The 23,584-nt window shown below is 38.5% G+C and overlaps 1 protein-coding gene across 1 annotated transcript; it reads left to right on the forward strand.

Annotated features, from left to right (window-relative positions):
- On the forward strand, nucleotides 1–22,397 carry LOC134660926 (ras-related and estrogen-regulated growth inhibitor). Its single transcript, XM_063516811.1, has 5 exons — nucleotides 1–189; nucleotides 20,307–20,363; nucleotides 20,849–20,922; nucleotides 21,210–21,386; nucleotides 22,164–22,397. The coding sequence occupies exons 1-5, from the start codon at nucleotides 102–104 to the stop codon at nucleotides 22,395–22,397; spliced, it is 630 nt and encodes a 209-aa protein (XP_063372881.1). The 5' UTR covers nucleotides 1–101.
- Nucleotides 22,398–23,584: the final 1,187 nt, after the last annotated feature.

The following is a 23,584-nucleotide window of genomic DNA, read 5'->3' on the forward strand; positions in this document are numbered from 1 at the left end:
CTTGACCCATTAAACACGCGCGATGTTCTGTCGCTTCAAATATTTTTAGAACGGCAGTCGTCGAGTAGAGCCGGTGCACGCGCGGCGCGCGAACGTGGACCATGGCGTCCCGCGGCATCAGACGGAAAAAGTCCTCTCTATCGGAGGTGAAAGTCGCGGTCGTCGGCGCACCCTCGGTCGGAAAAAGTGGTATGTGACAACTGATAACTGATAATGTGCGAAAAGCTATTGGCGAGTTGGTGTAGCAAAAGTTTTACGTTTTATTTAAGTTTTAGATGGTGCTTTGATTTTTTTTGCGCGTAAGCGTTATTTATCAGGAATTAAAATTGATCGCAGAACTGTAAACTGCTTGTTAAATAAATGTTTAATTTATAATATTTATTTACTTAAGTAAGACTTAATGTACAAACGGCAAAACTCTTAACTGTCCATCGGTGGATCTTATGCCTTTTGTAATAAGGTTTACGAACTGTCTGTTAACAGTGTGGGCGATGGTACTTACTACCATACGAGTTTGCAAATAAATAATATTAAGAAATTAATAACTAACTAAAGTAAAAGTTTAAGAAAACGTAATTAAACCGTAGGCTTGTGTCATACATTAATATTAATCTTACTAAAATAATACCGAGCTAGTATTCGTTTTTGCTTTACTCCTTTTGCTATTTTTATAGCAAAATATTTCAAAATTTAACCACGAGCGTAACGAGCGGTTCGAAAAGTGGAATCATGATCCAGGCGAGGGCTCCAAGACACGTGGGTTTTACAAACTTTGATACCGCCTGAAACAGAATATTTTTTCTTTCACCACACCACCACCACTAATACTATCTATTACGGGCTGATGTGGTAAAAAATAATTGAAATAGCTGGTATATAAATTCTATTTATCAAAGTAGGAATATCCTGTAAAAACACGATTGCTTAAAGTTGATAATTGTTTTATAATATTTCACAAAATATGTAAAGTCTGTAGGTGTTAGGTACTTATTAACTCATTCAGCACTAATCACGACACGTTGTCGTTTTGCCTCTACGAAACATTTTCGCTACATACCGGGAAACTCATGTTATCGGCTACGACGTAGCGCTACGACTGTAGCTCAGCTGTGAATGTGTTAATGAAATGTTAAGATTTTTTTGAGTAGTTGTCGTATGTCGTAGATTTTGAAATTCGAAATATTGCACGATGGAACGTTACCTCGACATAACCACATTTTACCCGATGCACATTTACATAATCAATAAAAGCTTTAGCTATAATATATCATACTTAATGTAGAGCTGTGGAACTTATGGAAGCCACTCAATATAGGTAGTGCTGCTTTAGAATCTTCGAAGTAGAATGCAGTTCATACCTACGTCTAGGCATTTTCTTAAGGGGCCCACTGACTAACAGTCAGCCGGACGGCATCGGCCTGTCAGTTAGAACAAAAATATGACAGTTCCGAACAACTGACAGGCCGGTACCGCCCGGCGGACTGTTAATCATTGGGCCCCTTTAAAGTAGCCGGGAAAGTTTGATTTAAGAAAGTGCAAGTTATTATATTAATGACTAACTAGCCTCAATTATTTGTACAAAGTACACTCTTTTCATTAAATCTCCTTAAGCGCTGATTTTCGTGCCAGGGTTAACCGTTAAATCTGGAGTTACCATGGTTACTAGTACAATTTGATACTGGGTTAACGGTTTAACCGGTTAGGTTAACCCCGGGTTAGTGGGATGGTGCGAGTGGCCCTAAATTATCCATCCAGTTTAATAAACTATCTGTGTTTATTTATTTATCGTATGGCATAATAATGTACTTACATGTCACTGGATTACATATAAAAAGAAAAATTGTGTTGCTAATAAATTACATTACCTAAATATCTGTTCAGACGCAATATAAATTGTTATTAAGTAATTAAGAAATTAATAAAGTTCCACACAAATTATGAAAAAGCCCTATGTTAAAGGTGTCTAATTTTGTTGTCCGTGACACGTGGCGCAAAGTGGGAGAGTGCCATTATAAACGTCAAATTTTTATAGAAATTTGACATTCATGATGACATCGCCACACTTTGTCATTGCGAATGCCGTGCAGAGTTAACTTGGTCCGACGCTCTATATATCACAGGATTCACAGGTTGTCCAAATAATGCACAATTGTGCCTCTGCTATTCAAATAGCCTAGAGGCCGAGATAAATCATTGAATCAACATTAACAACCACCAATATCGCAACATATTGAAAGCCGATTGAACGGCGCGCGATACACGCATAATAGCAACACGCATTCTCTAAAAATATCAACAGTTGTAATATTTTAATCTTATCACTTTCCCACGCAAACGAGATTCATTCCGCTCCTGAATCGCCGAATGTGCTCCCTTAAGAACTGTCGGCACATTCGCGGTTTTGGTACACGAAGATTGAAGTGAGTCACTTGTATCAATCTGAATATGACAAACAAGGTCTATGCCACGTAACACATCTTAAAAGCTGCTGAAACAATTTTTATGTGTTTATTTTATTAGTGATTCCCATAATAAATAAACAAATGTAGCAAACAATCCGATTAATGTCAGGTCCGGAAACAAACTGGCATCTTTACAGATTGGGCACAGCTAGGATCTAGCCCCGGAATCCCTGGATAGTTAGTAAAAGGTCAGAAATCTAGATACTTGTTGCGAGCTCTTGCACATCGGTGGCTAATGACATTTCTCTAGCTGACCAATCATACTTACACAAGGAATAAGAAACAATAATTAATTCATAATTCATTTATTTATTATTTTGTGGGTTTACAATGGTCTTAACTAAAACAGTACACCCACCAATACAAACCCTTTCTTGATATGTATCTATAAAATACTAAAAAATATCATGTAATATTTACAACATACAATAAAAAGTTTATATATTCTTCTTAAATATTCTCTAATCTCTTTGAATATTAATGCTTTTATATGCTTTAGTAAACACCTGCAAAGCTTCATATGGTTTATTTGAACCTCAAGTTCAATTGTTATAGCGGGGTGTGTTAATGATCGATATAAAAATAAATAATATATTCTATGTCGATATAACAACAATTAATAGAATTTCAAAATATATAATCACTCATTTTATATAATATACCTACATTTGGCAGATTATTAAAATGCTTAATATGACACTACATCATTAAACGTATTTGCCCCTTGGGGCTCAATCCGCCTCGAGAAAGTAACAGGCTGCATGGTTATCATAATGGTCACCGGACTGTCATGTTTGATACTGTTTTAAAATTAGGCTGTAACCTTTATGTGTCAGCAAAATCGTATAAAATCACGCCACAGTTTGACCTAAATTGTGTTGTCAAATGCTTGTGCCAAGAGTTCAATCCAGTTTATTGCACTTGCACTCGCCTGTAGGTCAGGCTAGGGCGCAGCCGTGACCCTACCTGCAAGTTCTAGTTCTAGGGCGACAAGTGAACTTTGAGGGCGGGCAGTGTGCTAGAAAATACATCTACCTAGTAGCTGACCTGCCGTGTAAAGCCCATTTCTAGAACTCGTTTCAGTACATGTTGCCGGAGAGTTTTAGATGTTTTTGACAGCTCTCGAAATTGGTTTTTAAACGGCTAGTAACTTTAGAATCGGAACACGCCAAGTTTTCATACCAAGAGCAACGTCAAGTATGGAGCTTCTAGGGATATAAGTACATGTATGTATTAGTGATGCACCGACTATGGTTTTGGCCGACTAGCCGACTAATCGAAATGTCCAAACGGTACGTCATTATGCAGTCCCCTACATGAGTATGACGTCATATCTCAATAATATAAACCCCTTCATTAAATTTTCCACTACCTAAAAAACTTAGGAAAACCAATTGAGATTGTTTTAATCAATATTTTCTCGCGCTGATTTTATAGTCGTGTTGGTGGCCAAATTGCGCATTGGGATGCAGATGCGACGAAAAATCACGTCATCATTTCCATACATTACTTATGTCCCGAATCGTTTTCGATAAACGATTGTCACTTTTGTAATATCCAACGAGCGGAGGTGAATTTTTATTAGACGCAATAAAATAAAGTTTAGTGGTTAGTTTATTATCACAGTTCGCGTTGAACACTGTCGTGGCTTTAATTATACGAAAACCAGACGTCCTGCCGGATTCAATAATATTAGTTGCGTAGGTTTATTTTAATGGATAGGTATTGGAAGCCAAATCAGATACATTTTGAATGTCAAAATAATATTAAAAGAATAGAATTTAAAGTCAACATATTTATTTTATACTTTGAAGTTCATACGCTAATATCTTTATTGACTATCGTTTTTTAATTTTAATTTAAAGTAGGTAGGTACCTACAGATATTAGTATTTTCAGAAAGCTAAAAATGTGTAGTTTTTAGGGTTCCGTACCCAAAGGGTAAAAACGGGACCCTATTACTAAGACTCCGCTGTCCGTCCGTCCGTCCGTCAGTCCGTCCGTCCGTCTGTCACCAGGCTGTATCTCACGAACCGTGATAGCTAGACAGTTGAAATTTTCACAGATGATGTATTTCTGTTGCCGCTATAACAACAAATACTAAAAACAGAATAACATAAAGATTTAAGTGGGGCTCCCATACAACAAACGTGATTTTTGACCGAAGTTAAGCAACGTCGGGCTGGGTCAGTACTTGGATGGGTGACCGTTTTTTTGCTTGTTTTGCTCTATTTTTTGTTGATGGTGCGGAACCCTCCGTGCGCGAGTCCGACTCACACTTGGCCGGTTTTTATTAATTATTGACGTCATCTACATTGATAAAAGTACCCACCTGTTTTAGATTTGTGCGTTAAATTATACTAAGGCTCAGCGTTTGCGTGGGCGTGGCGTGGAAGTAAATATAAAAAAAATTAAATGCTTTATTTTGCTTTATTATGCAAATACTTTAATTTTATATTCTTTAAGTACTAGACTCTGCCCACGACTTTGTCCGTATAGAAGTCGTTATGACTTTCCATTCTATTTTCACCCCATTACCCCTACGGGGTTGGATTAAAAACCTATTAGCGGAGCTCCAAACCTTTATAAGAGTATTTTTTTTTAATTTAGTGGATAGGTTGCATTAATTCCAATCCATTTTTAGTCAATAAGTTCATTTTTGATACCTACAAGATTTTGTCGCCGGCTCTTGTACTCTTCGCTATGTTTATACTCCAGTGTTTCTATGTGGTCATGTTTTCCAATGCCAATTTTCTTTTATTTTATAACGAAAGAACGAAACAGTGCCTTTTGCGAAAAGAAGGTGACTTTTCATCAAACGAAACGTAACTTACGACTGAAGAACCCTGGCAACACTGCTGTATTCTAACAAGTCCTAATGGAGGTAGCTTTACTTTATCACCCACTTCAAACAGTTCTAACGGGCATTTTCGGTGTTCAACATCAAATTGTATCTTCTTGTCATCTAATATTGCCACCGGTTATTGGTCGAATATCAGAAAGTGGTTCTAATTTACCCCACAAGATTTTAGTCAGAGCCCGGCGCCCACTACCGAAGTACCGACATAGCACGACAAGGGATCTTTCGGCATATTACCGAGGCGTCCTCAGTCCTATAAGTAGTTAAAATAATATACCTACCTAACCTTAGAGGATATAACTAACCAAATATAAATATATATATACAAATCTAACCATCGCGCACGCTACATACGAAATTAAGCCAGAAATTCTAACAGCTAACGAAGTGATCAACGTGTTTCATTGTTAATTTTATATTTATTATAGACAACGCGACGCGATTCCTTATTACTGCGCGCAGCGAATGTTAAAGAATCTATTTGATGTTTTGCCAGTATTTCACAAATTCTACGGGAGACCAGCAAACGATAAAGAATGTTAATGGGGCGGGCGTTCCACAAAAAGGTCTACTTTGTCGGGGAAATGACGCGTATCGCTGTTATCTTAATAACCTGCAGAAATTTGTATTACATACTTATACAAATGAGTACCTATACCATTGAATTTAGAGCTAAGTTATAAAAAGTTGTAAAAATAGCGTCATGTTGTGACTGGTCGTATGCCTATTAAATACCTAGTATTAACCTAATTTGTTCATTACAAAACACACAAACTAGAAAGAAATACCTTGAATACTAAAATCCCTTTCAGTCGCGTATTTCATACATGATTCCAATGAATAGTGTAACAATTACAATTTGAAGCACACGTTTTCATATTTTACCACTTGTGGTTTCATTAAATATATAACCCACTATAAATTTTTTGCTATTTAGATTAATAACTTGCGTAAAATAACCATCACAAGTTGAAATTAACCCAAATATGTGAACTTTTGACATTAGAATGACAGTGACATTGACAGCGTGACGTTCGGTCGTATTGAAGTCTGAACTCCTAGTACAGAGTTAATACAAACAGTCCAAAACGCCTAAGATTTTAAACTTCCCGCTATGTTTTGAGTATGTTTGCTACTAATAAACGTAAAATACTTCCACACAGGAGTGTTTTTCGGAAAGAAACTAAAAGTATCTCAAATTAAAATAATACTTGCAGGTTCGTGCGTGTAGAGGGGACATAAAGCGTTCCCTTTTATTATAATTTAGTCTACTCAAACTGGCTACCCAACTATTGCCTGTGAATGTGTGCGTAGACGTCATTGAGAATATCTCCGTCTTTCTCTAAGACGCAAGCGTGAAAGGGATAGATCTTGGTAGCATCGAACTTTACGACTTTTGACCTCTTCCTCGGTTATAGTAGCCTGGTACTTTTGGTAAACATTTGTCTTGATAAATCACTGGTCGTCGGTTGCATATCGCTAATAGGTACGGGGCAAATGACCTCTTCCTCAGTCATGGTATCCTGATACTTTCTGATTAATGTTTGTCTCGTTGTGTCGCCAGTATGTCGCCGTTATGTCGCCGTTATGTCGCCGTTATGTCGCCAGTGTGTCGCCAGTATGTCGCCGTTATGTCGCCGTTATGTCGCCGTTATGTCGCCGTTATGTCGCCAGTATGTCGCCGTTATGTCGCCAGTATGTCGCCATTATGTCGCCGTTATGTCGCCATTATGTCGCCATTATGTCGTCAGTATGTCGCCGTTATGTCGCCGTTATGTCGCCAGTCGCCAGTATGTCGCCAGTATGTCGCCAGTCGCCATTATGTCGCCAGTATGTCGCCATTATGTCGCCAGTATGTCGCCATTGTGTCGCCATTGTGTCGCCGTTATGTCGCCATTGTGTCGCCAGTATGTCGCCATTATGTCGTCAGTATGTCGCCGTTATGTCGCCATTATGTCGCCATTATGTCGTCAGTATGTCGCCGTTATGTCGCCGTTATGTCGCCGTTATGTCGCCGTTATGTCGCCAGTCGCCAGTATGTCGCCAGTATGTCGCCAGTCGCCAGTATGTCGCCATTATGTCGCCAGTATGTCGCCATTATGTCGCCAGTATGTCGCCATTGTGTCGCCGTTATGTCGCCATTGTGTCGCCAGTATGTCGCCATTATGTCGTCAGTATGTCGCCATTATGTCGCCGTTATGTCGCCGTTATGTCGCCATTGTGTCGCCGTTATGTCGCCATTGTGTCGCCAGTATGTCGCCATTATGTCGTCAGTATGTCGCCGTTATGTCGCCGTTGTGTCGCCATTATGTCGCCATTATGTCGCCAGTCGCCATTGTGTCGCCGTTATGTCGCCATTATGTCGCCGTTGTGTCGCCGTTATGTCGCCATTATGTCGCCGTTATGTCGCCAGTATGTCGCCGTTATGTCGCCGTTATGTCGCCATTGTGTCGCCATTGTGTCGCCATTATGTCGCCATTATGTCGCCAGTCGCCAGTATGTCGCCGTTATGTCGCCAGTCGCCATTGTGTCGCCATTATGTCGCCAGTCGGCAGTATGTCGCCAGTCGCCATTATGTCGCCAGTATGTCGCCATTATGTCGCCAGTATGTCGCCGTTATGTCGCCAGTGTGTCGCCATTATGTCGCCAGTATGTCGCCATTATGTCGCCGTTGTGTCGCCAGTATGTCGCCATTGTGTCACCATTGTGTCGCCATTATGTCGCCGTTATGTCGCCGTTGTGTCGCCATTATGTCGCCATTATGTCGCCAGTATGTCGCCGTTATGTCGCCAGTCGCCATTATGTCGCCAGTATGTCGCCAGTCGCCATTATGTCGCCATTATGTCGCCAGTATGTCGCCATTATGTCGCCATTGTGTCGCCAGTATGTCGCCAGTATGTCGCCAGTATGTCGCCGTTATGTCGCCAGTATGTCGCCGTTATGTCGCCATTATGTCGCCAGTATGTCGCCAGTAAAAGAGTATAAAAGGCAGGAGCGGACCGCCGGTATTCATTCATTCTTCAACCATCGGCTAGCAGTGACTCTGGTTCTCGGGCGTTTAAATATTCGGTGAGCAAAGTTCCTCTACTACTGTTACTATGTTTGTTTTTGCCGGGAATTATCCTGGTGAATTTAAACGTGGAAATGGTGTCTGTGTTTGGTTTTACGGGGACAATATCGTCGTAAAGCTGATCTTAGACTTTTGTGGAGATTCTTTGTTACCGAGTACGGGATTTAAATATAGTGAAGTTTCCTATGCAGTGTTTTTCTAAGTGCCGCCACGTTATGCAGGGACAATATCGTTGCATAACAGGAACTTGGAAATTGTGTCTGTGTTTGGTTTTGCGGGGACAATATCGTCGTAAAACTGAACTTAGGCTATTGCGGGGATTCTTTGCTACTGTGTGGTGTTATAGTGAAGTTTTCTACACTGTGTTTTCTAAGTGCCGTCACGTTATGCAGGGACAATATCGTTGCATAACAGGAGCTTGGAAGGCGTGTCTGTGTTTGGTTTTATGGGGACAATATCGTCATAAAACTGAACTTAGATAACGGTGTCTAAGGGGATTTCACTTCTGTGTTTAGTTAGTTTAATTTTGTGTGGAGTTTGGTTCGTAAAATAGAACCTAGTTATTTTAGTGTTTTACTATGGGGTCTTTTGCTATATTTTTCAAAACCAGATCATTGTTTGGACTGACTGTTTGTCCGGCTGGGCAGCTCACCCCTTGCGGTGTTAAATGTGAGCTGTCTAGGAGTCTTTTTGCTCCAAGATGAGGGTTATCTTGGCACCTTCTCTTTACCAACATAGAAGGTGAAAAACGTCTCCCTCCTTAGCTCTCCAATGTCCAGCTGTTAGATGAATAATGGGGATGTCACGTGCGCATCATCCGGAGTAATCTGGGCCCATTTGAAATCTACAGTATTTGGAGGCTTCGTATATTAAATATATTTATTTATACCACTTATATACATAATAGGGCCCTGTCTTACCCATGTTGCCACCCTGCCTTTGTGCAACCCGCCATGGGGGGAGACAAGTCCACGAGCTGTTAGGTTGCATTCTCGGAATCGCTCGCCGAACTTTTACAGCTTCTTAGTAGGGATACACTTGCGTATATTCCAAAGTACCAGGTCGATGGTAAGTACGAACTGTGCTTTGGTTATACTAGAGTAGGGACAAGGGTAGGTTTAGGGTAAAATCACACACTAATTATTCGGAATTTAGGGTTCGTTCTAGTCTTGGTCTATAAAACTGATGTATTTCTCTTTTTGAGGGACTTCAACTACGGTCTTACTATACTAAAATTGTGCGTTAATAGGTAAAGGGTTTCAATTGTTTAAATCTTCCAATATTTTAATCTATTTGGGGAAAATAATTAATGTAAAATTTTATCTCTATTTTTATTTATGAAGTTCTGGTTTTCTGATGTAAAGACGAGGTACTGAGTATTACAATCATGTTTCTAAGGTATTTACACAATAAAATCATAAATATCAAGTTGGGATTAGTAGGGAACACAGTCTATTCGGAGATAGAAAATCGATGACTAGCTGTTTTAGGGAACCTTTGGCAGGCAAGAGTAATCCAAAGGAAGATTTGAGTGAAATAATGCTCATCTTGATATTTCAGTCTCATAAAATTTAGTATATAGTTTAACAAATAAACTTAGTACTTCGTTTATACTTCTAAAAAACTAGAAATACAGTTTATATTTTAGTTCTGGGGAATGGAAATGGGATTCGCATCCCTAGTTTTTGAAATAAAAAAGAATAGTAATTTTGATGACTGATGGATACTTTGACACTTCTTTCCATAGCCATCTAGGTACGCATAGGTTCCGAAGTGTTGGTCATAGCCCGTCTGGCTAAAGAGGTAGGGTAGGAGTTCCAATTGACCTTGCTGATTGGACTAGGAGCCCCCAATCCTGCATCGAGCGTATGGGTAGCATATTTCGAATAGAAACTGGTAGATAATAATATTAAATGCTAGGGTGTAAATGGGCTTACCCCAGGAGTGCTACTCATATGTTATCCCGGAGGCTTAATAGATTGTAGCAGGCTTTTACCAACCCCATTTTTAAACTCATTTTAACAAATATATTTCTTTTATATTCATATTATCATATATGCTGCATTTACCTAAATAATATCACTTCAAGTAAAATATAACTCCATTTACATTACAATAATAAATTCTGGTAACTTTTGGTACTATTTCTGTATTTTAATAAATTATTCTAGTAAGTTATTCGTTAACATCATAACAAAACGCGCTTTCAATATTGTAATATATTTTTCCTAAAGTCCAGGTAATTGTAAGTAAAATCAGAGTCCAAAATTTAGCTTATACTCATTAAAGAACTTAGGGTACCGCGGTTCACTTCGAGGGGTCCTAACGCTAGACTAGACGATCACGACTAAATCACATGGCCAAATTTCAGGGGTAAATCTAAAGGGGGTGTTTATATTATGGTTAGTTAAGTAAGTAAGTAAGTAGGTAGTGGGAGGTTACAATGTACCCGATACTTTTCTGGAATGCCCCCTAATTATTGAACTTCGCTTACATGGCAAATTTAGCAGCATTGTAAACTTTTATTCAATTAAAAAAAATCACATCTAAGGGCCGCCCCACAGGCGTCTTTCGGGCGTCGGCGTCTGGTCAGCGCTATGGCCGCTGCTCGACGCAATGCCGACGCAACTGCGCTGCGACGTCATTTTCCATAGCGCTGACCAGACGCCGACGCCCGAAAGACGCCAAATGTGGGGTGGCCCTTATCGGGATACACGAAACTCTACATATAGAGTTCCGTGGAACCCAACACTGAGCATGTCTCAGCATAATCTAGGTTTTATTACAAACTTTTTCTAACTTTCGTAATTAAAATGAGTATTCCTTAATATTTGTAGGTTCTCTGTTTCTGCTAATTACCTACCCCTTTGTTTTAAAACAGGAATGCCAGGGACTTTTATGAATTCGTACTGTATCTTTCATTTCATAGAAAACTGAACCCTGTTAGCTTGAAATATGGTCTATATTCTTACGCAGCAATTAACTGAGATGTGAGCTTGTAAAAACAATATTAATTATAGTATTTTCTTATTTGAGAAATGCTTCAGGGCATCCAATAAACTCACAACAATGCTTTTAACAGAGGTAAAAACAACACCTACCCACCAGGCATTTATTTATTAAGTTATAAATAACCTACTAATTGTAATTATAAATATAAATAAATGTGAAAATTGTACCTACAATGGTGTTGTAGGTACAATTTTGTAAAATTATGTAGGTAAAAACGACAAAGAGGTATAAGGATACTACGTTATATACGTTTGCTCGGAAAACATACAAACTCAAAAATGCGCGTTTTCCCAGAGATAAAACCTAGCTAGATCGTTTTTTCGCTTCCCAACTAAGATCATCGAAATCGATAGAGTTCCACGACCCCCGAAATATATATAATATAAATAAATAAATATACAAGAATTGCTCGTTTAAAGGTATAAGATATAAGATTTACAAGTAAAGTGTAATAAGATTATTAAGAATCTCGTTTTAGAAACCTCTGGTTGATATATATATTCATTTTATTAAGGGACAACATTTTATTAAGAAAGCGTGTTTAAAAAAACCGGCCAAGTGCGAGTCGAACTCGCGCACGGAGGGTTCCGCACCATCAACAAAAAATAGAGCAAAACAAGCAAAAAAACGGTCACCTATCCAAGTACTGACCCCGCCCGACGTTGCTTAACTTCGGTCAAAAATCACGTTTGTTGTATGGGAGCCCCACTTAAATCTTTATTTTATTCTGTTTTTAGTATTTGTTTATAGCGGCAACAGAAATACATCATCTGTGAACATTTCAACTGTCTAGGTTCAGGACACGGTTCGTAAGATACAGCCTGGTGACAGACAGACGGACGGACAGCGGAGTCTTAGTAATAGGGTCCCGTTTTTACCCTTTGGGTACGGAACCCTAAAAACAGTGTCAGGTAATGGCATGCTCCGTTAGAGTCGGACTTACCTTACTCTGTAGGCATTTGCAAAGATAAAGTGTGGCGATTAGGGTTTTCTCCCGGGAAATACCGTCCCCGAAAGTACCGGGATTTCCCGGGATATAGAGCCAAGCAAAGAACCGGGATTTCAAAATTAAAATCCCGGTACTTTTGGGATTACTTAAACCAAAATTATATTATTTAAAGGATGTCCCAAAAAGGACGCAAGATTTGAAATTGATGAAAAACACTTTTTTTTCGTTATAATATATTTGTATATAAAATCTTGAAATACATAAAATAGGGTTATTTGTGGAACGGGTCACTGTTTGGTGCGGATTTTGGGCTGGAGGCATTATTGGACCATATTTTTTTCAAAATGAGGCCCGTCAAGCAGTTACTGTCGATATCGCGACATGATAACAAGATTTTTTTCTAGCCGAATTAGAGGATATCGATGTGGAAGCAATGTGGTTTCAACAAGACGGGGCCACTTGCCATACAGCCAGAGAAACGATGCAATTATTGCATGAAGCATTTCCTAGTCGTGTGATCACTCGATTCGGTGATCAGAATTGCCCCCCTAGATCTTGCGATTTAACGCCTTTCGACGTCTTTTTATGGGGTTATTTAAAGTTTGAAGTCTATGCCAATAAGCCCACAAAAAATAAGGTCATAGAAAATTTTGACAAAAGAGTGCGTATGTGCCAGCAAAGCCTAGGAGGACATTTGCCTGACGTATTATTCCACAAATAACCCTATTTTATGTATTTCAAGATTTTATATACAAATATATTATAACGAAAAAAAAATGTGTTTTCCATCAATTTTAAATCTTGCGTCCTTTTTGGGACACTCTTTTGTAGTACAGTACGCAGAGGTAGTCCATATCACAGTTAATGTAGGCAATGATTGTGTAAAGCTTATATAAAGACACATATTATCGTAAAAAAGAAGTGTTTGTACCTTCACTTTGGTACTTTTTTTATTGTGCCAATGTTTAGAGAAAGATTCGTGGTCGTTTTACGCTTTTTTTACTGAAAATTAAGATAAACACTGTTTTTTCATGGCAGTCCCGAAAGTACCGAAAATACCGGGAAATCCCGGTTCCAATTTTGCGTAGTACCGAAAATCCCGGTTCTTTTAAAAGTACCGGTTCTGTAATCCCTAGTGGCGATATATTATACTTAGTCATTCATATAAAATTTCTATGAAAATATGAGATTTATAATGACATTCCCTCAATTTGTTCTGCTCAACTATGCAAAGTTAGCTTTAGACGGACTCTGTCGAAATTCTAAAGCCCGGCGATTTTGATAGGGTTAAACGTCAAACTTCTATAAAATTATGACTTATAAATAGATAACACTTGCACTGCGTGTGCTATCAAAACCGTTGCAGACTTAGGTATCTTGGTCTAACTCTATAGCCACTTTTCACAATATGGCCGTCATGTCACAACTTTTCAATAAATGAAGCTGAAGCTCATTCCATGTATTAAGGTTATTCTTTAAAGTTCCTCTTGCAGTTTGCCAGTCTGTACTGAGAATTTCATTATGAAATTTTTACTACGCCGGTGAAAGGACTAACATTTCAAAGGAAAACTGTAAATTGCAGTTCCCGGACTAAGTATACACTCGAGTAGACATTGCAGACTAGATGCTAGTAATATACTTTAAGCTTCCTGAAGTAAGTATACTTCCGTAGGCAAAGGGCAAACACTGTCCCAGTCGCAGAATAAATAATAGTCAGCTCTTAGTACACTATGTACTTAGCTTCGAAAAACGGACCACATGTGGCTTTCCTTAGAGAAGGGTCCTTATCTGAAACATCACTGACAGTTATCCTTTCCCCATAATACGTACGTAGCTGCGAGCTTTGACTATTACTCATTACACCAATCCCGCAATTTAAAAAAATGTATGATTGGTGATGAAAGGTTTTGATTGGCTAAAATAATACGTATATCGTAATGTTACGCAATATAAGATTCTGATTATACTTTTAATTGATCGCGGTGGGAAATATCGTTCGAAGTATAAGGTCAACCGCAGACATAAACAGACACGGTTGGTTGGGACAACGGTCCGTCAATTTCAATTTGCCGATAATTCTATTTTGCCCAATGCAGTTATAACGTTGCAGTGGACTACTATAAAAATAGATTCTAAAGTTTATTTTTTTATTCGGTAGACTGAAATTACAGTTCATAGTATGAACATAAAATTTAGTCATTTTAGTCTACCGAATAAAAAAATAGACTTTAGGAAGAATTTTATAAATAAAGGAGATCGTGTACCAAAAAAGGAAAATAATTTAGATGATAGGTATTCTCAAAAACCCAATGATAGGTACTATAAGTTATAATATCATTGTTGAAACCCTTTTTTTGCCACTTGATTAATGCAGAGCGTTTCGCTTAAAACGCCCCGTAAGACGTAAGCTATATACCTACTTTCAAATCAACTTGAAGAAAGAGGCAGTGGCATTATGTAAGGCATCATATGCATTTAAATAATGTCATAGGTATTTTTATGTGTTGAACGCAATACCCAATGTGAATGGTCTACTCAGACTTCTATAGTAAAGTTACCCATATTCTAGTTCGTTGTTTTCAACAGAACTAGGGAATCGAGTAAGCTAAAGACGAATTGTTAATTGGTAACACCATGTTATCCCACCAAGTAGGCATAACCCTGATATTTAAAAACTTACACTTGGCATTTATCACGCGAGAATACGGTAACCAATTGAATGAGTTTTCTGACACTTACGGTTGTTATGCCTGCACAGGATTTGCTCCAGATGTTTTGAACGTAGGTAAACACAATCAAACCCATTCACAGTCACAAATAGCAATAGCATTCACGCGCGCACGTTTATTGCCTAATTGTGCTCCGGTAATAAATGCACGCTTTTGGTGCTTTACGCCTTGGCCGCGAAAGCGCGTGACACCTACCAGCTATAGTGGCCCTACCGCAAAAAATGTACACCGAAATTTCTTATCCGCCTCTGTACCACTTGAATACCCAAGAGGGACTTCTTTATGTACGGAGAGAGCGCGAAGCGATGCGTCTCCGTTTCAGATTGGGCAAAAATATATGCTTTCTACTTCCGAACATCTGGTCACATTTCACAAATATATATTATGTTGACGGTTAAATTTTATAGGAAATTTTCCATAATTATTTGAGCACTAGCTGTTCTTGCAGGCTTCGCTTGTATGGCTTTATGTATCAATTAAGTTTTTTGCATCGGCTATACCGACGTTCTTGGTTAAACAAATATTTAAAAAAAAAAGTCTAAAAAGTGTTTATTTTAGACAGAAGTAACGTGATTATGTTTCTAGGTCACATTGCTGGTGGTTCGGTAAAACAGGGCACAGCTGCGACATGCCGTGTCGGGTTATCCAACGCAGTTGTTGCGACAAACCATTTGGCGTATCGTCAGGTGACAAGCAAAACTCACTAAGTACCACCACAAGTTTATAGCCATAAACGTGTCTTGGGAACGTTTATTGGATACGTATCCGGATCCCGGCGGTTCCGTGTAAACCGTGTTCTTAGCACCGCCGGGCTTAAGAACACGGGTATTCGTTTCGGCGTGTAACACGGATACCGGGAGCCCTAGTATTTACGCAAATAGCTGCGTCATTTTCTTTTGCGGCAATGAAGGAAATAGTTCTTTGCAACACAAATATTTGCGGAAATACGTCCTTGGTTTACCAATAGCCCTTCCCTACGTTTCCCGTGGGCCGAGGAAGTTATTGCATTTGGTTTATTATTGCATTACAGGAATTACAAGAATGCCCATTCCAATATCGGCGTCGATTAACACTTGCAATTCAAGCTTTTCTTTGTATTCTCGTAAACAATGCTAGATTTAATGACCTAATAGTTACTTTCTGCGGAATGGATAATGGAAATTAAGAATGGTTTTGCTTTTACATCGATGTTGCGTAATTACTATAACGCTTAGACGTTGGCGCTCTGGTGGATTCGGCTTTGTTTTGTGTAATTGGTTTAGCAGAGTTAATCGCTTATTACCTATGGGAGTAGTACCTACATATGGTGGTACTTTACCGCACTAGCACGGTAATTAGCACGTTACTTTACGTTTAAGGAGGCCACATTCGTATTTTTTAATTTATCGCCATTCGTTGCGAATTTTCTACTATTCGCACTTGTATCGTACTATAGTAAAAAATGCTAGCTAGCACGCACGCTAGTAGGGTAGATTTTTTTAATCAACTATGGTATTGTTAGTCTCCTGACGAGACAGAATAACAACATGAGATTTGATACACCATAAATCTACTACGACTACTATTAGGTATCTAGGTTGAGTATTTACTATCAATCGTCACGCTCGCCTTCACCGTTCCTGTAGATTACTAAACCACAGACCATATAGATTGAACTAGACGTGGCAAGCGTTCGATGGTAGGTATGAAAACTAAACGTGTCGAACTTGTATAACTACTATGACGTCAGGAGAGCAATTTAGTGTTGGAAAACTAGGTACTTTTCTTGAGTTTTGGTTGAGTTTGTACAGTCAGTTATGTAATGGTGCAATGATGCATTATCTGAATGCATGGAAAGCGACCGCGACTGAACGGTTACTCGGTGCATGACACTAATAAAAATGTTTCCTTAGTGTCATGCACTGCCAAGATTCTATTTGGCCTGCCAATAAAGCCTGCCTATAAAGCCTGCCAAAATTCTATTTGGCCCTCAGCTAGTGTCGCTACAAGCAGCTTTCATGTGGCGTGCGTCATGTATAGCCAAATAAAATGCCGGTACCGATCATATCAACGACTAATTTCAAACCATTGTTTAGATAATAAGGTGACGTTTAAATATCAACAGCACCTGCATTGCTGTTCCGGCGTCGATGTTGCCGGCGCTGTATCTGCCAATTTCCTTCACAAAATTAGTGACGTTTGCATTTCCGATATTGAGTTACTTAATTCGGCGGCAACAGTAATGCAGCTGCAGTTGACATCCGAACGTCACCTTAAAGTACCAACCTAGTGGTCTAGTTCAATGTAATGGTCTGTGTAAAATACTGTAAAGTCTACGTCTACCAGTGTTTGTTGTACCTACGTTGTACCAAACGATAGACACAGAAGTGCGTAACATTGTGTATCGGTTTGCAATCGCACTCGACGTATAAATAAAAGTTATTTCGGGCCGGAAATCGGGCCAAATCACCGCCCAACCTCCAGATAAATTAACATTATAATTACGAATATTACGATTGGAAATGTTTTGACATGTGCCACTTTAATGTAGATATTTTGTCATATAAAATTATGAACTGTCGAATTAACTAAATTGATAGTTTCAACATAATGTATCGTCCAACTATGCTCTGATGAGTGAATATAACCCATCTAACACTTGCAGTCAGTTATTAAATGTATGTTGTATCGTCCCTCCAGTTTACCCTCTAGGGCAAAATGGGCGGTTTCACGGATATATCAAACGTACCTTTTGGCAAAAAACGCTTCTATCAATTGGCCTGATGACAAATTTTGAAATCCCTTTTATTATTGACGGTACACTTGTACTGGTTCTGAAAAACACAATATTTCAATAAATAATTGCATTTTTTTATAGCTAGTTTAAACCTCGCGCGAAAACGCCTCGCAAGCCATTTGTGACGTCATTAATTAGTTGGTGGAAGGGTGATAGACAGTGTTTACATACTTACAGTTACGAATTTTCCCTTGATTCCGAATGATATTGTTAATTCAGCACCATATATTACATTATTATGATTAGGGGTGATAAATACATTACAAACATTAATCGCAATAACTCATTTTATACAAAAACTCTCACACGGTTGCATTTTAAGATGAATTATTTAGATACATGCAAATTCTGAGGGAAAATCACAGAGCGCCGGTTTTACTTTTTATTTTTCATTTTTTCTGGTTACGACAGCCAACATGGCAATGATAGTTCCATTCAGCCAAATAATTGAAAACGTTTTTTGGTGAAATATCGTATTATTTCTAGCATTTTATTTATTTAAATACAAATAAAAATTTACTTTACATCGTGTACTAATATTATTTGAACGTAATAAATGTTTAGTGGCAAAATAATATTTTTTTTGAACCTCCAAACTCTTTGGTGAGGATGTATAGATTACGGTCAATGAGGTTGTCTATGCTGCTCTAAGAAATACGTCACTCCTTAGCTCGCTTCTGATTGGCGTTTCAGTCAAAATGGCTAATTGGAGAATTTTGCACTTTTATTTTATTGAATATATTAATCATCCTAATGTTTATACTGAGATTGTGCCATTTTTTAGAACCATATTAACATATGTTTCTTTGAAACCATTATTTCCATGATTCTTTGTTACTGTCATCAGGCCTGCGCTAACTCTAAGGATTAAATTGCCAATGGTTCTTTTGCAACCTAACCAGGAAAGTTCTAAGCTAGAACAAAAGACCAGTCCCTATTATTTATTTGTCTCGGTCCGTACTCAGAATTTAACGCACACATGCTACCTGACGCCCGATGCTAAATATCTGTTCGTAAATATCAAAAGTACAAAGCTTATAGACATATGACTTTAAAACAAATATCATCCATGTAAAAAGCCGATCTCACATTAATTTTAGAATCGTGACGCAAATGTATCCAAATTGAATGTAAAACGAATAAATAGTACTATTTCTGTTGTTTACGCTATGCGTTGTATCTATTGTGGGTGCGGTGCATGCATTCAGTATGTTGACTTCATTTGAGTATGAAGTCTTAAATCGAGAGGGAAATTTGACGTGTTATTGTGGTAGCTCGTAACGTGGTGCGTATTGGGTCAAACAGATTACTGTGTTATCGTCTTTCCTGTAGACATACACAAGAGTTAAGGGCTATAAAGGTTAATTTTCTTATTTAACCCTTATCCACGTGAAAAGGTCCTCCTTTTATTTAGAGAACTATGATAAAATCATTACTTACATGCCCACAAGCTGTTAACTATTGCCCACAGGAGAGAAAAATGTACAGTTAGCGCTAACACACTAGTTTTCTCTCCTGTGGGCAATAGTTAATAGCTTGTGGACATGTAAGTAATGATTTTATCATAGTTCTCTAAATAAAAGGAGGACCTTTTCACGTGGATAAGGGTTAAATAAGAAAATTAACCTTTATAGCCCTTAACTCTTGTGTATGTCTACAGGAAAGACGATAACACAGTAATCTGTTTGACCCTATTAGAGTATTGGTATTCTAAAAGCATTATGTCACAAAGAGTTGATTAGTGGAAGGCCATTTGTTACATCTAGGTGTCCTTTTTCAAGTCGCTATCTATAGAAGGCTGGTGTTCCTAACAAAACGATTTCTACCGGTGTGAACAAGAAGTACCTAATCGTGAGATGTTATGCTGACGTAATAACACTGACTGACCGACACACTTGTACCTTTAAGTAACAAGACCGATGTGATCCCATAAGTGTACCGCGAACAAAGTTTGTGCGGTACAATAAAATAGACTAATTCCTGAAGCACAACGGAATCAATTAAATTAAGACTACTTATAGTTATTACCTGGGAGCCAATATGGCAGTCGTACATCGACAAACGCTAAACGATAAAGAAAAAATGACAGATCTACGAAAAGTAACGTGACTATTTCCATACAAAACCCCCCCCCCCCCCCGCTTATGATTTTGTATTCATAGTGTAAGTATTTAAAAGTGTAACTTGCCTGAAGCTGAGATACTGGCGGTTGATCTGTTCTGTGTAAGTGCGTTTGTTTCGTAAACACGACGTCGACCGGAGAGTACTTGAGATTCATTAGCGAGGCTGAAAATTATGAGATGTTATGACTTTTGTATACAGGGTGGCACACGCAACGAATCAAATGTTTAAAAATTAGATCAAATGTTCGTAACTAATGTTAAACAATGTCAATGAATGCAAAATGAATAAAATTGATCTTCTAATGAAATGTTTCCTTTCGTTTCAGCTCTGACGGTTCGATTTCTAACAAAAAGATACATCGGCGAATATGATCATCAACAAGGTATAATTAGCATACACTTATACAGTGTGTGGCCTATAACGCGGGCGAAAAATTAAAACGTAGATTCTACTCCTCAAACTAGACAATGTTTGTTCAGCGACTTGTGGTTTGTATTTTAAAACACTTTAAAATTTAATCGAACACGCAATGTATTACGAAATTGATTATGCCTGCACGGTGACAAGATTGACGGGCAATGTCAATTAGACGGAATTTAAAGTACATTGAAAATATTATTTAGTTTGTTTGAAAAAGGGACAATTTTAAGACTACATAATTTCAAAAAGTTGTTGAACAAAAGTTTTATTGTTTGAGGAGTAGAATCTACGTTTTAATTTTTCGCCCGCGTTATAGGCCACACACTGTATAGCTCGGTAGTTTAACCTTTTCGCCGCCATTGACTTGATACAAGCCCGGCCCCGGCCCGGTAAGTGTACTGTACACCTACTACCAACGTTCTCAAGCTTGAATTTGTTTTATTTCAGACAGCAAGTACAAGCACGAAGTGTTACTGGACGGCGACCCGATCTTGTTTGAGATCCTGGACACGTGCCCAAAGGTCAGTTTTCTTACTTACAGATGACCTCTGCTCCATACAAACGTAGTTCTCATTTTCCTTCACGATATTTAGGTACATTGTGGAAAATATTTTTACACTATTTAATGTATAAGTATAATAACCATAAGCCCCTTCATTTGACTTTATTTCTTGTCGTAGAAGCATGCATCATGCATCTATTACCTATTTAATAATATATAAAGTACGGACGCTGAAGAATTTCATACATTGACTCACCATAGATCCTAATATCTAAAATGTAATTTATTATTTCGTGTACTTTATAGAGCACAGAGGATCTTCCAACGCATGACATCGCACAATGGGCGGACGGCCTATGCCTGGTGTACTCTATAACGGACCGGCAGTCGTTCAACTTCGTGCGGCGCGCCAAGCAGAGCCTACAGCCAGACGTGCCACTCACGCTAGTGGGCAATAAGGCTGACATGGTGCATCTGAGACAGGTACGTTACAATCTAGAGTCTAGAGTCTGTACTCGAGCAGACTCTGACCTACTTTAACCTTTCTCGGAGGGCCAAGGCTGAGCTAGCGCTCTAGTTCATAGAAAACGTTTAAGGTAGGTACAACTTCATTGTGACTGCGTGTCTGATACAGCTCATACAGCTTCCTCTTTCTATTTTTGCGTTTTAACTACCCTAATATAGTAATTTATTGGCTTAATAATAATAGGTTTTGCCCATGTTACAGAGTCGAGCGTTTCTTTTATTTTTTGCCATTTTTATTTATTGTGACCTTTTTTGCCACTTTTGTGTTATTTCTACTCAGAATCACGAGCTCTTTCGATCCTAATAGGGTAAATAAATGTCCCAGAGTTTATTTCCTATTGTGTTACCATTTCCCCATATACTTTGTATGGTGGTAACAAAAAGGAAAGTTTGAAAAATGTATGGAAATTTTAGGACACTTTTTTTCTCCTATAAGGATGAAAAGGGCTCGCGATCCTCACTAGAAATAACACAAAAGTGGCAAAAAAATTCACAATATATAAAAATGGCAAAAAATAAAAGAAACGCTCAGTCCACCCAGTATATTTATGCCTAAGACAGAACAAAACAAAAATATTCTGACTTATGTCCCTCAACGAACTCACTGACTATCGACTTTTCGATCGCTATGAAATAATTTGACATAATCTCCTGCATCATTACCGCGAACGTTTCTGCAAATTACATAACTTCTATTTGGGGACTATTCAATCAACTTGTAACCCTCGCTTCCAGGTGAGCCCCGACGAAGGTGAGATCCTGGCCAAAGACTTCGAGTGCAGCTTTCGCGAGGTCGCGGCTGCCGAACAGGTGGTGCAAGTGAGCGAGGTCTTCCAAGACCTGTGTCGGGAAGTTCTCCAGCTCAGACGCCGGGCCAAGCACAGCTTGCTGGACCGCATGCTGGGCACGAAGACGGCTTACCGGGTGTATTCTAGAGGGAAGAGTGACAGCGCGCTGCCGAAGGATTAATCTGTAAATCGACTTTTACTTTGGATTTCAAGCAACTTTCTAGAGAGAGTCTTTGGAAGGCTTGAGCTTCTCGTCCAACCTAGTAGGATATTTTAAATAGCGAAATGATTTCTTTTGTTCGTGGTTATATGGAGAAAATATGGATAACAGAGACGCACTATCGTTAAATCTCAAACGCATTACATTTTTAATTAATTTGTATTTCCATGCAAGCACACCTCCAAGTAGGTATTTGTATTTACACAGTTTGTTCGCGTAGTCTGATCCGCTACATTTAATGCTGACTGTACGTGTACAGTACGTGTACTGTACGTGTACTGTACGTGTACAGTCAGCCGTAAAAGTGCATGGCGACTTTATCAATGAATTCATTCATAATTTCTCCATGCAATTTCGCATCTCACTGTACATATTGCATTTTCGAAATTATAAACTATAATGTGAATGTGTAGAAGCACCAATATAAATATAGCCAATGTGTAAGAAGTAGTACTACAGTCAGCAGCAGAAGTTGCTAAGCGGGCGAGGTGTTCAAAATCACCTTGACACGCTCTTATTCTCTTAACAATAAGGTCGCGTCAATATCATTTTGAACACCTGGCCCGCTTAGCAACTTCTGCTGCTGACTGTACATATTTAAGGTATATACCGTATGGTATTTAGAATTACCACTTGGGCATAACATTCTTTGAAAAAATATATAAAGATAAGTTTATAGGGTACGATAATATCGAAATTACATGTTAACCAACTATTTATAGACTATTATAATGTCGGATTATGTGTATGTGGTAGGTAATCGAAAATGACTCTTATTGTATCCAAGATAGAGCTCATATATATTTGTACAAAGTGCACGAAAGTGAGGTTCTGAAGGTGTGATTTAAATGCAGGGATAATGATATTTATACACGAACAGTCTTGATACTTACAGTCACCATCAAACACATAGAAGTGGTCAAGGTGCTAAAAATAGTTATAGATTGTCAAAGGACTGTCTCATTTCAAACATAGACAGAGAGAATCATACTATCTTTGTCTTACACTAGTACTAGCACCCAAAAAAAAGGATGAGTATAGTTTTTTTTTTGTTCTTAGTTATTTACTGACAAATTGGTTTGACCAACTGTATTTACGATATAAATGCGGAAAAGAGGAAATTCGACGAGTGGCGATATACATATTAA

The sequence above is a fragment of the Cydia amplana genome, chromosome Z, assembly GCF_948474715.1.
Source record: "Cydia amplana chromosome Z, ilCydAmpl1.1, whole genome shotgun sequence".
Classification (NCBI taxonomy): domain Eukaryota; kingdom Metazoa; phylum Arthropoda; class Insecta; order Lepidoptera; family Tortricidae; genus Cydia; species Cydia amplana.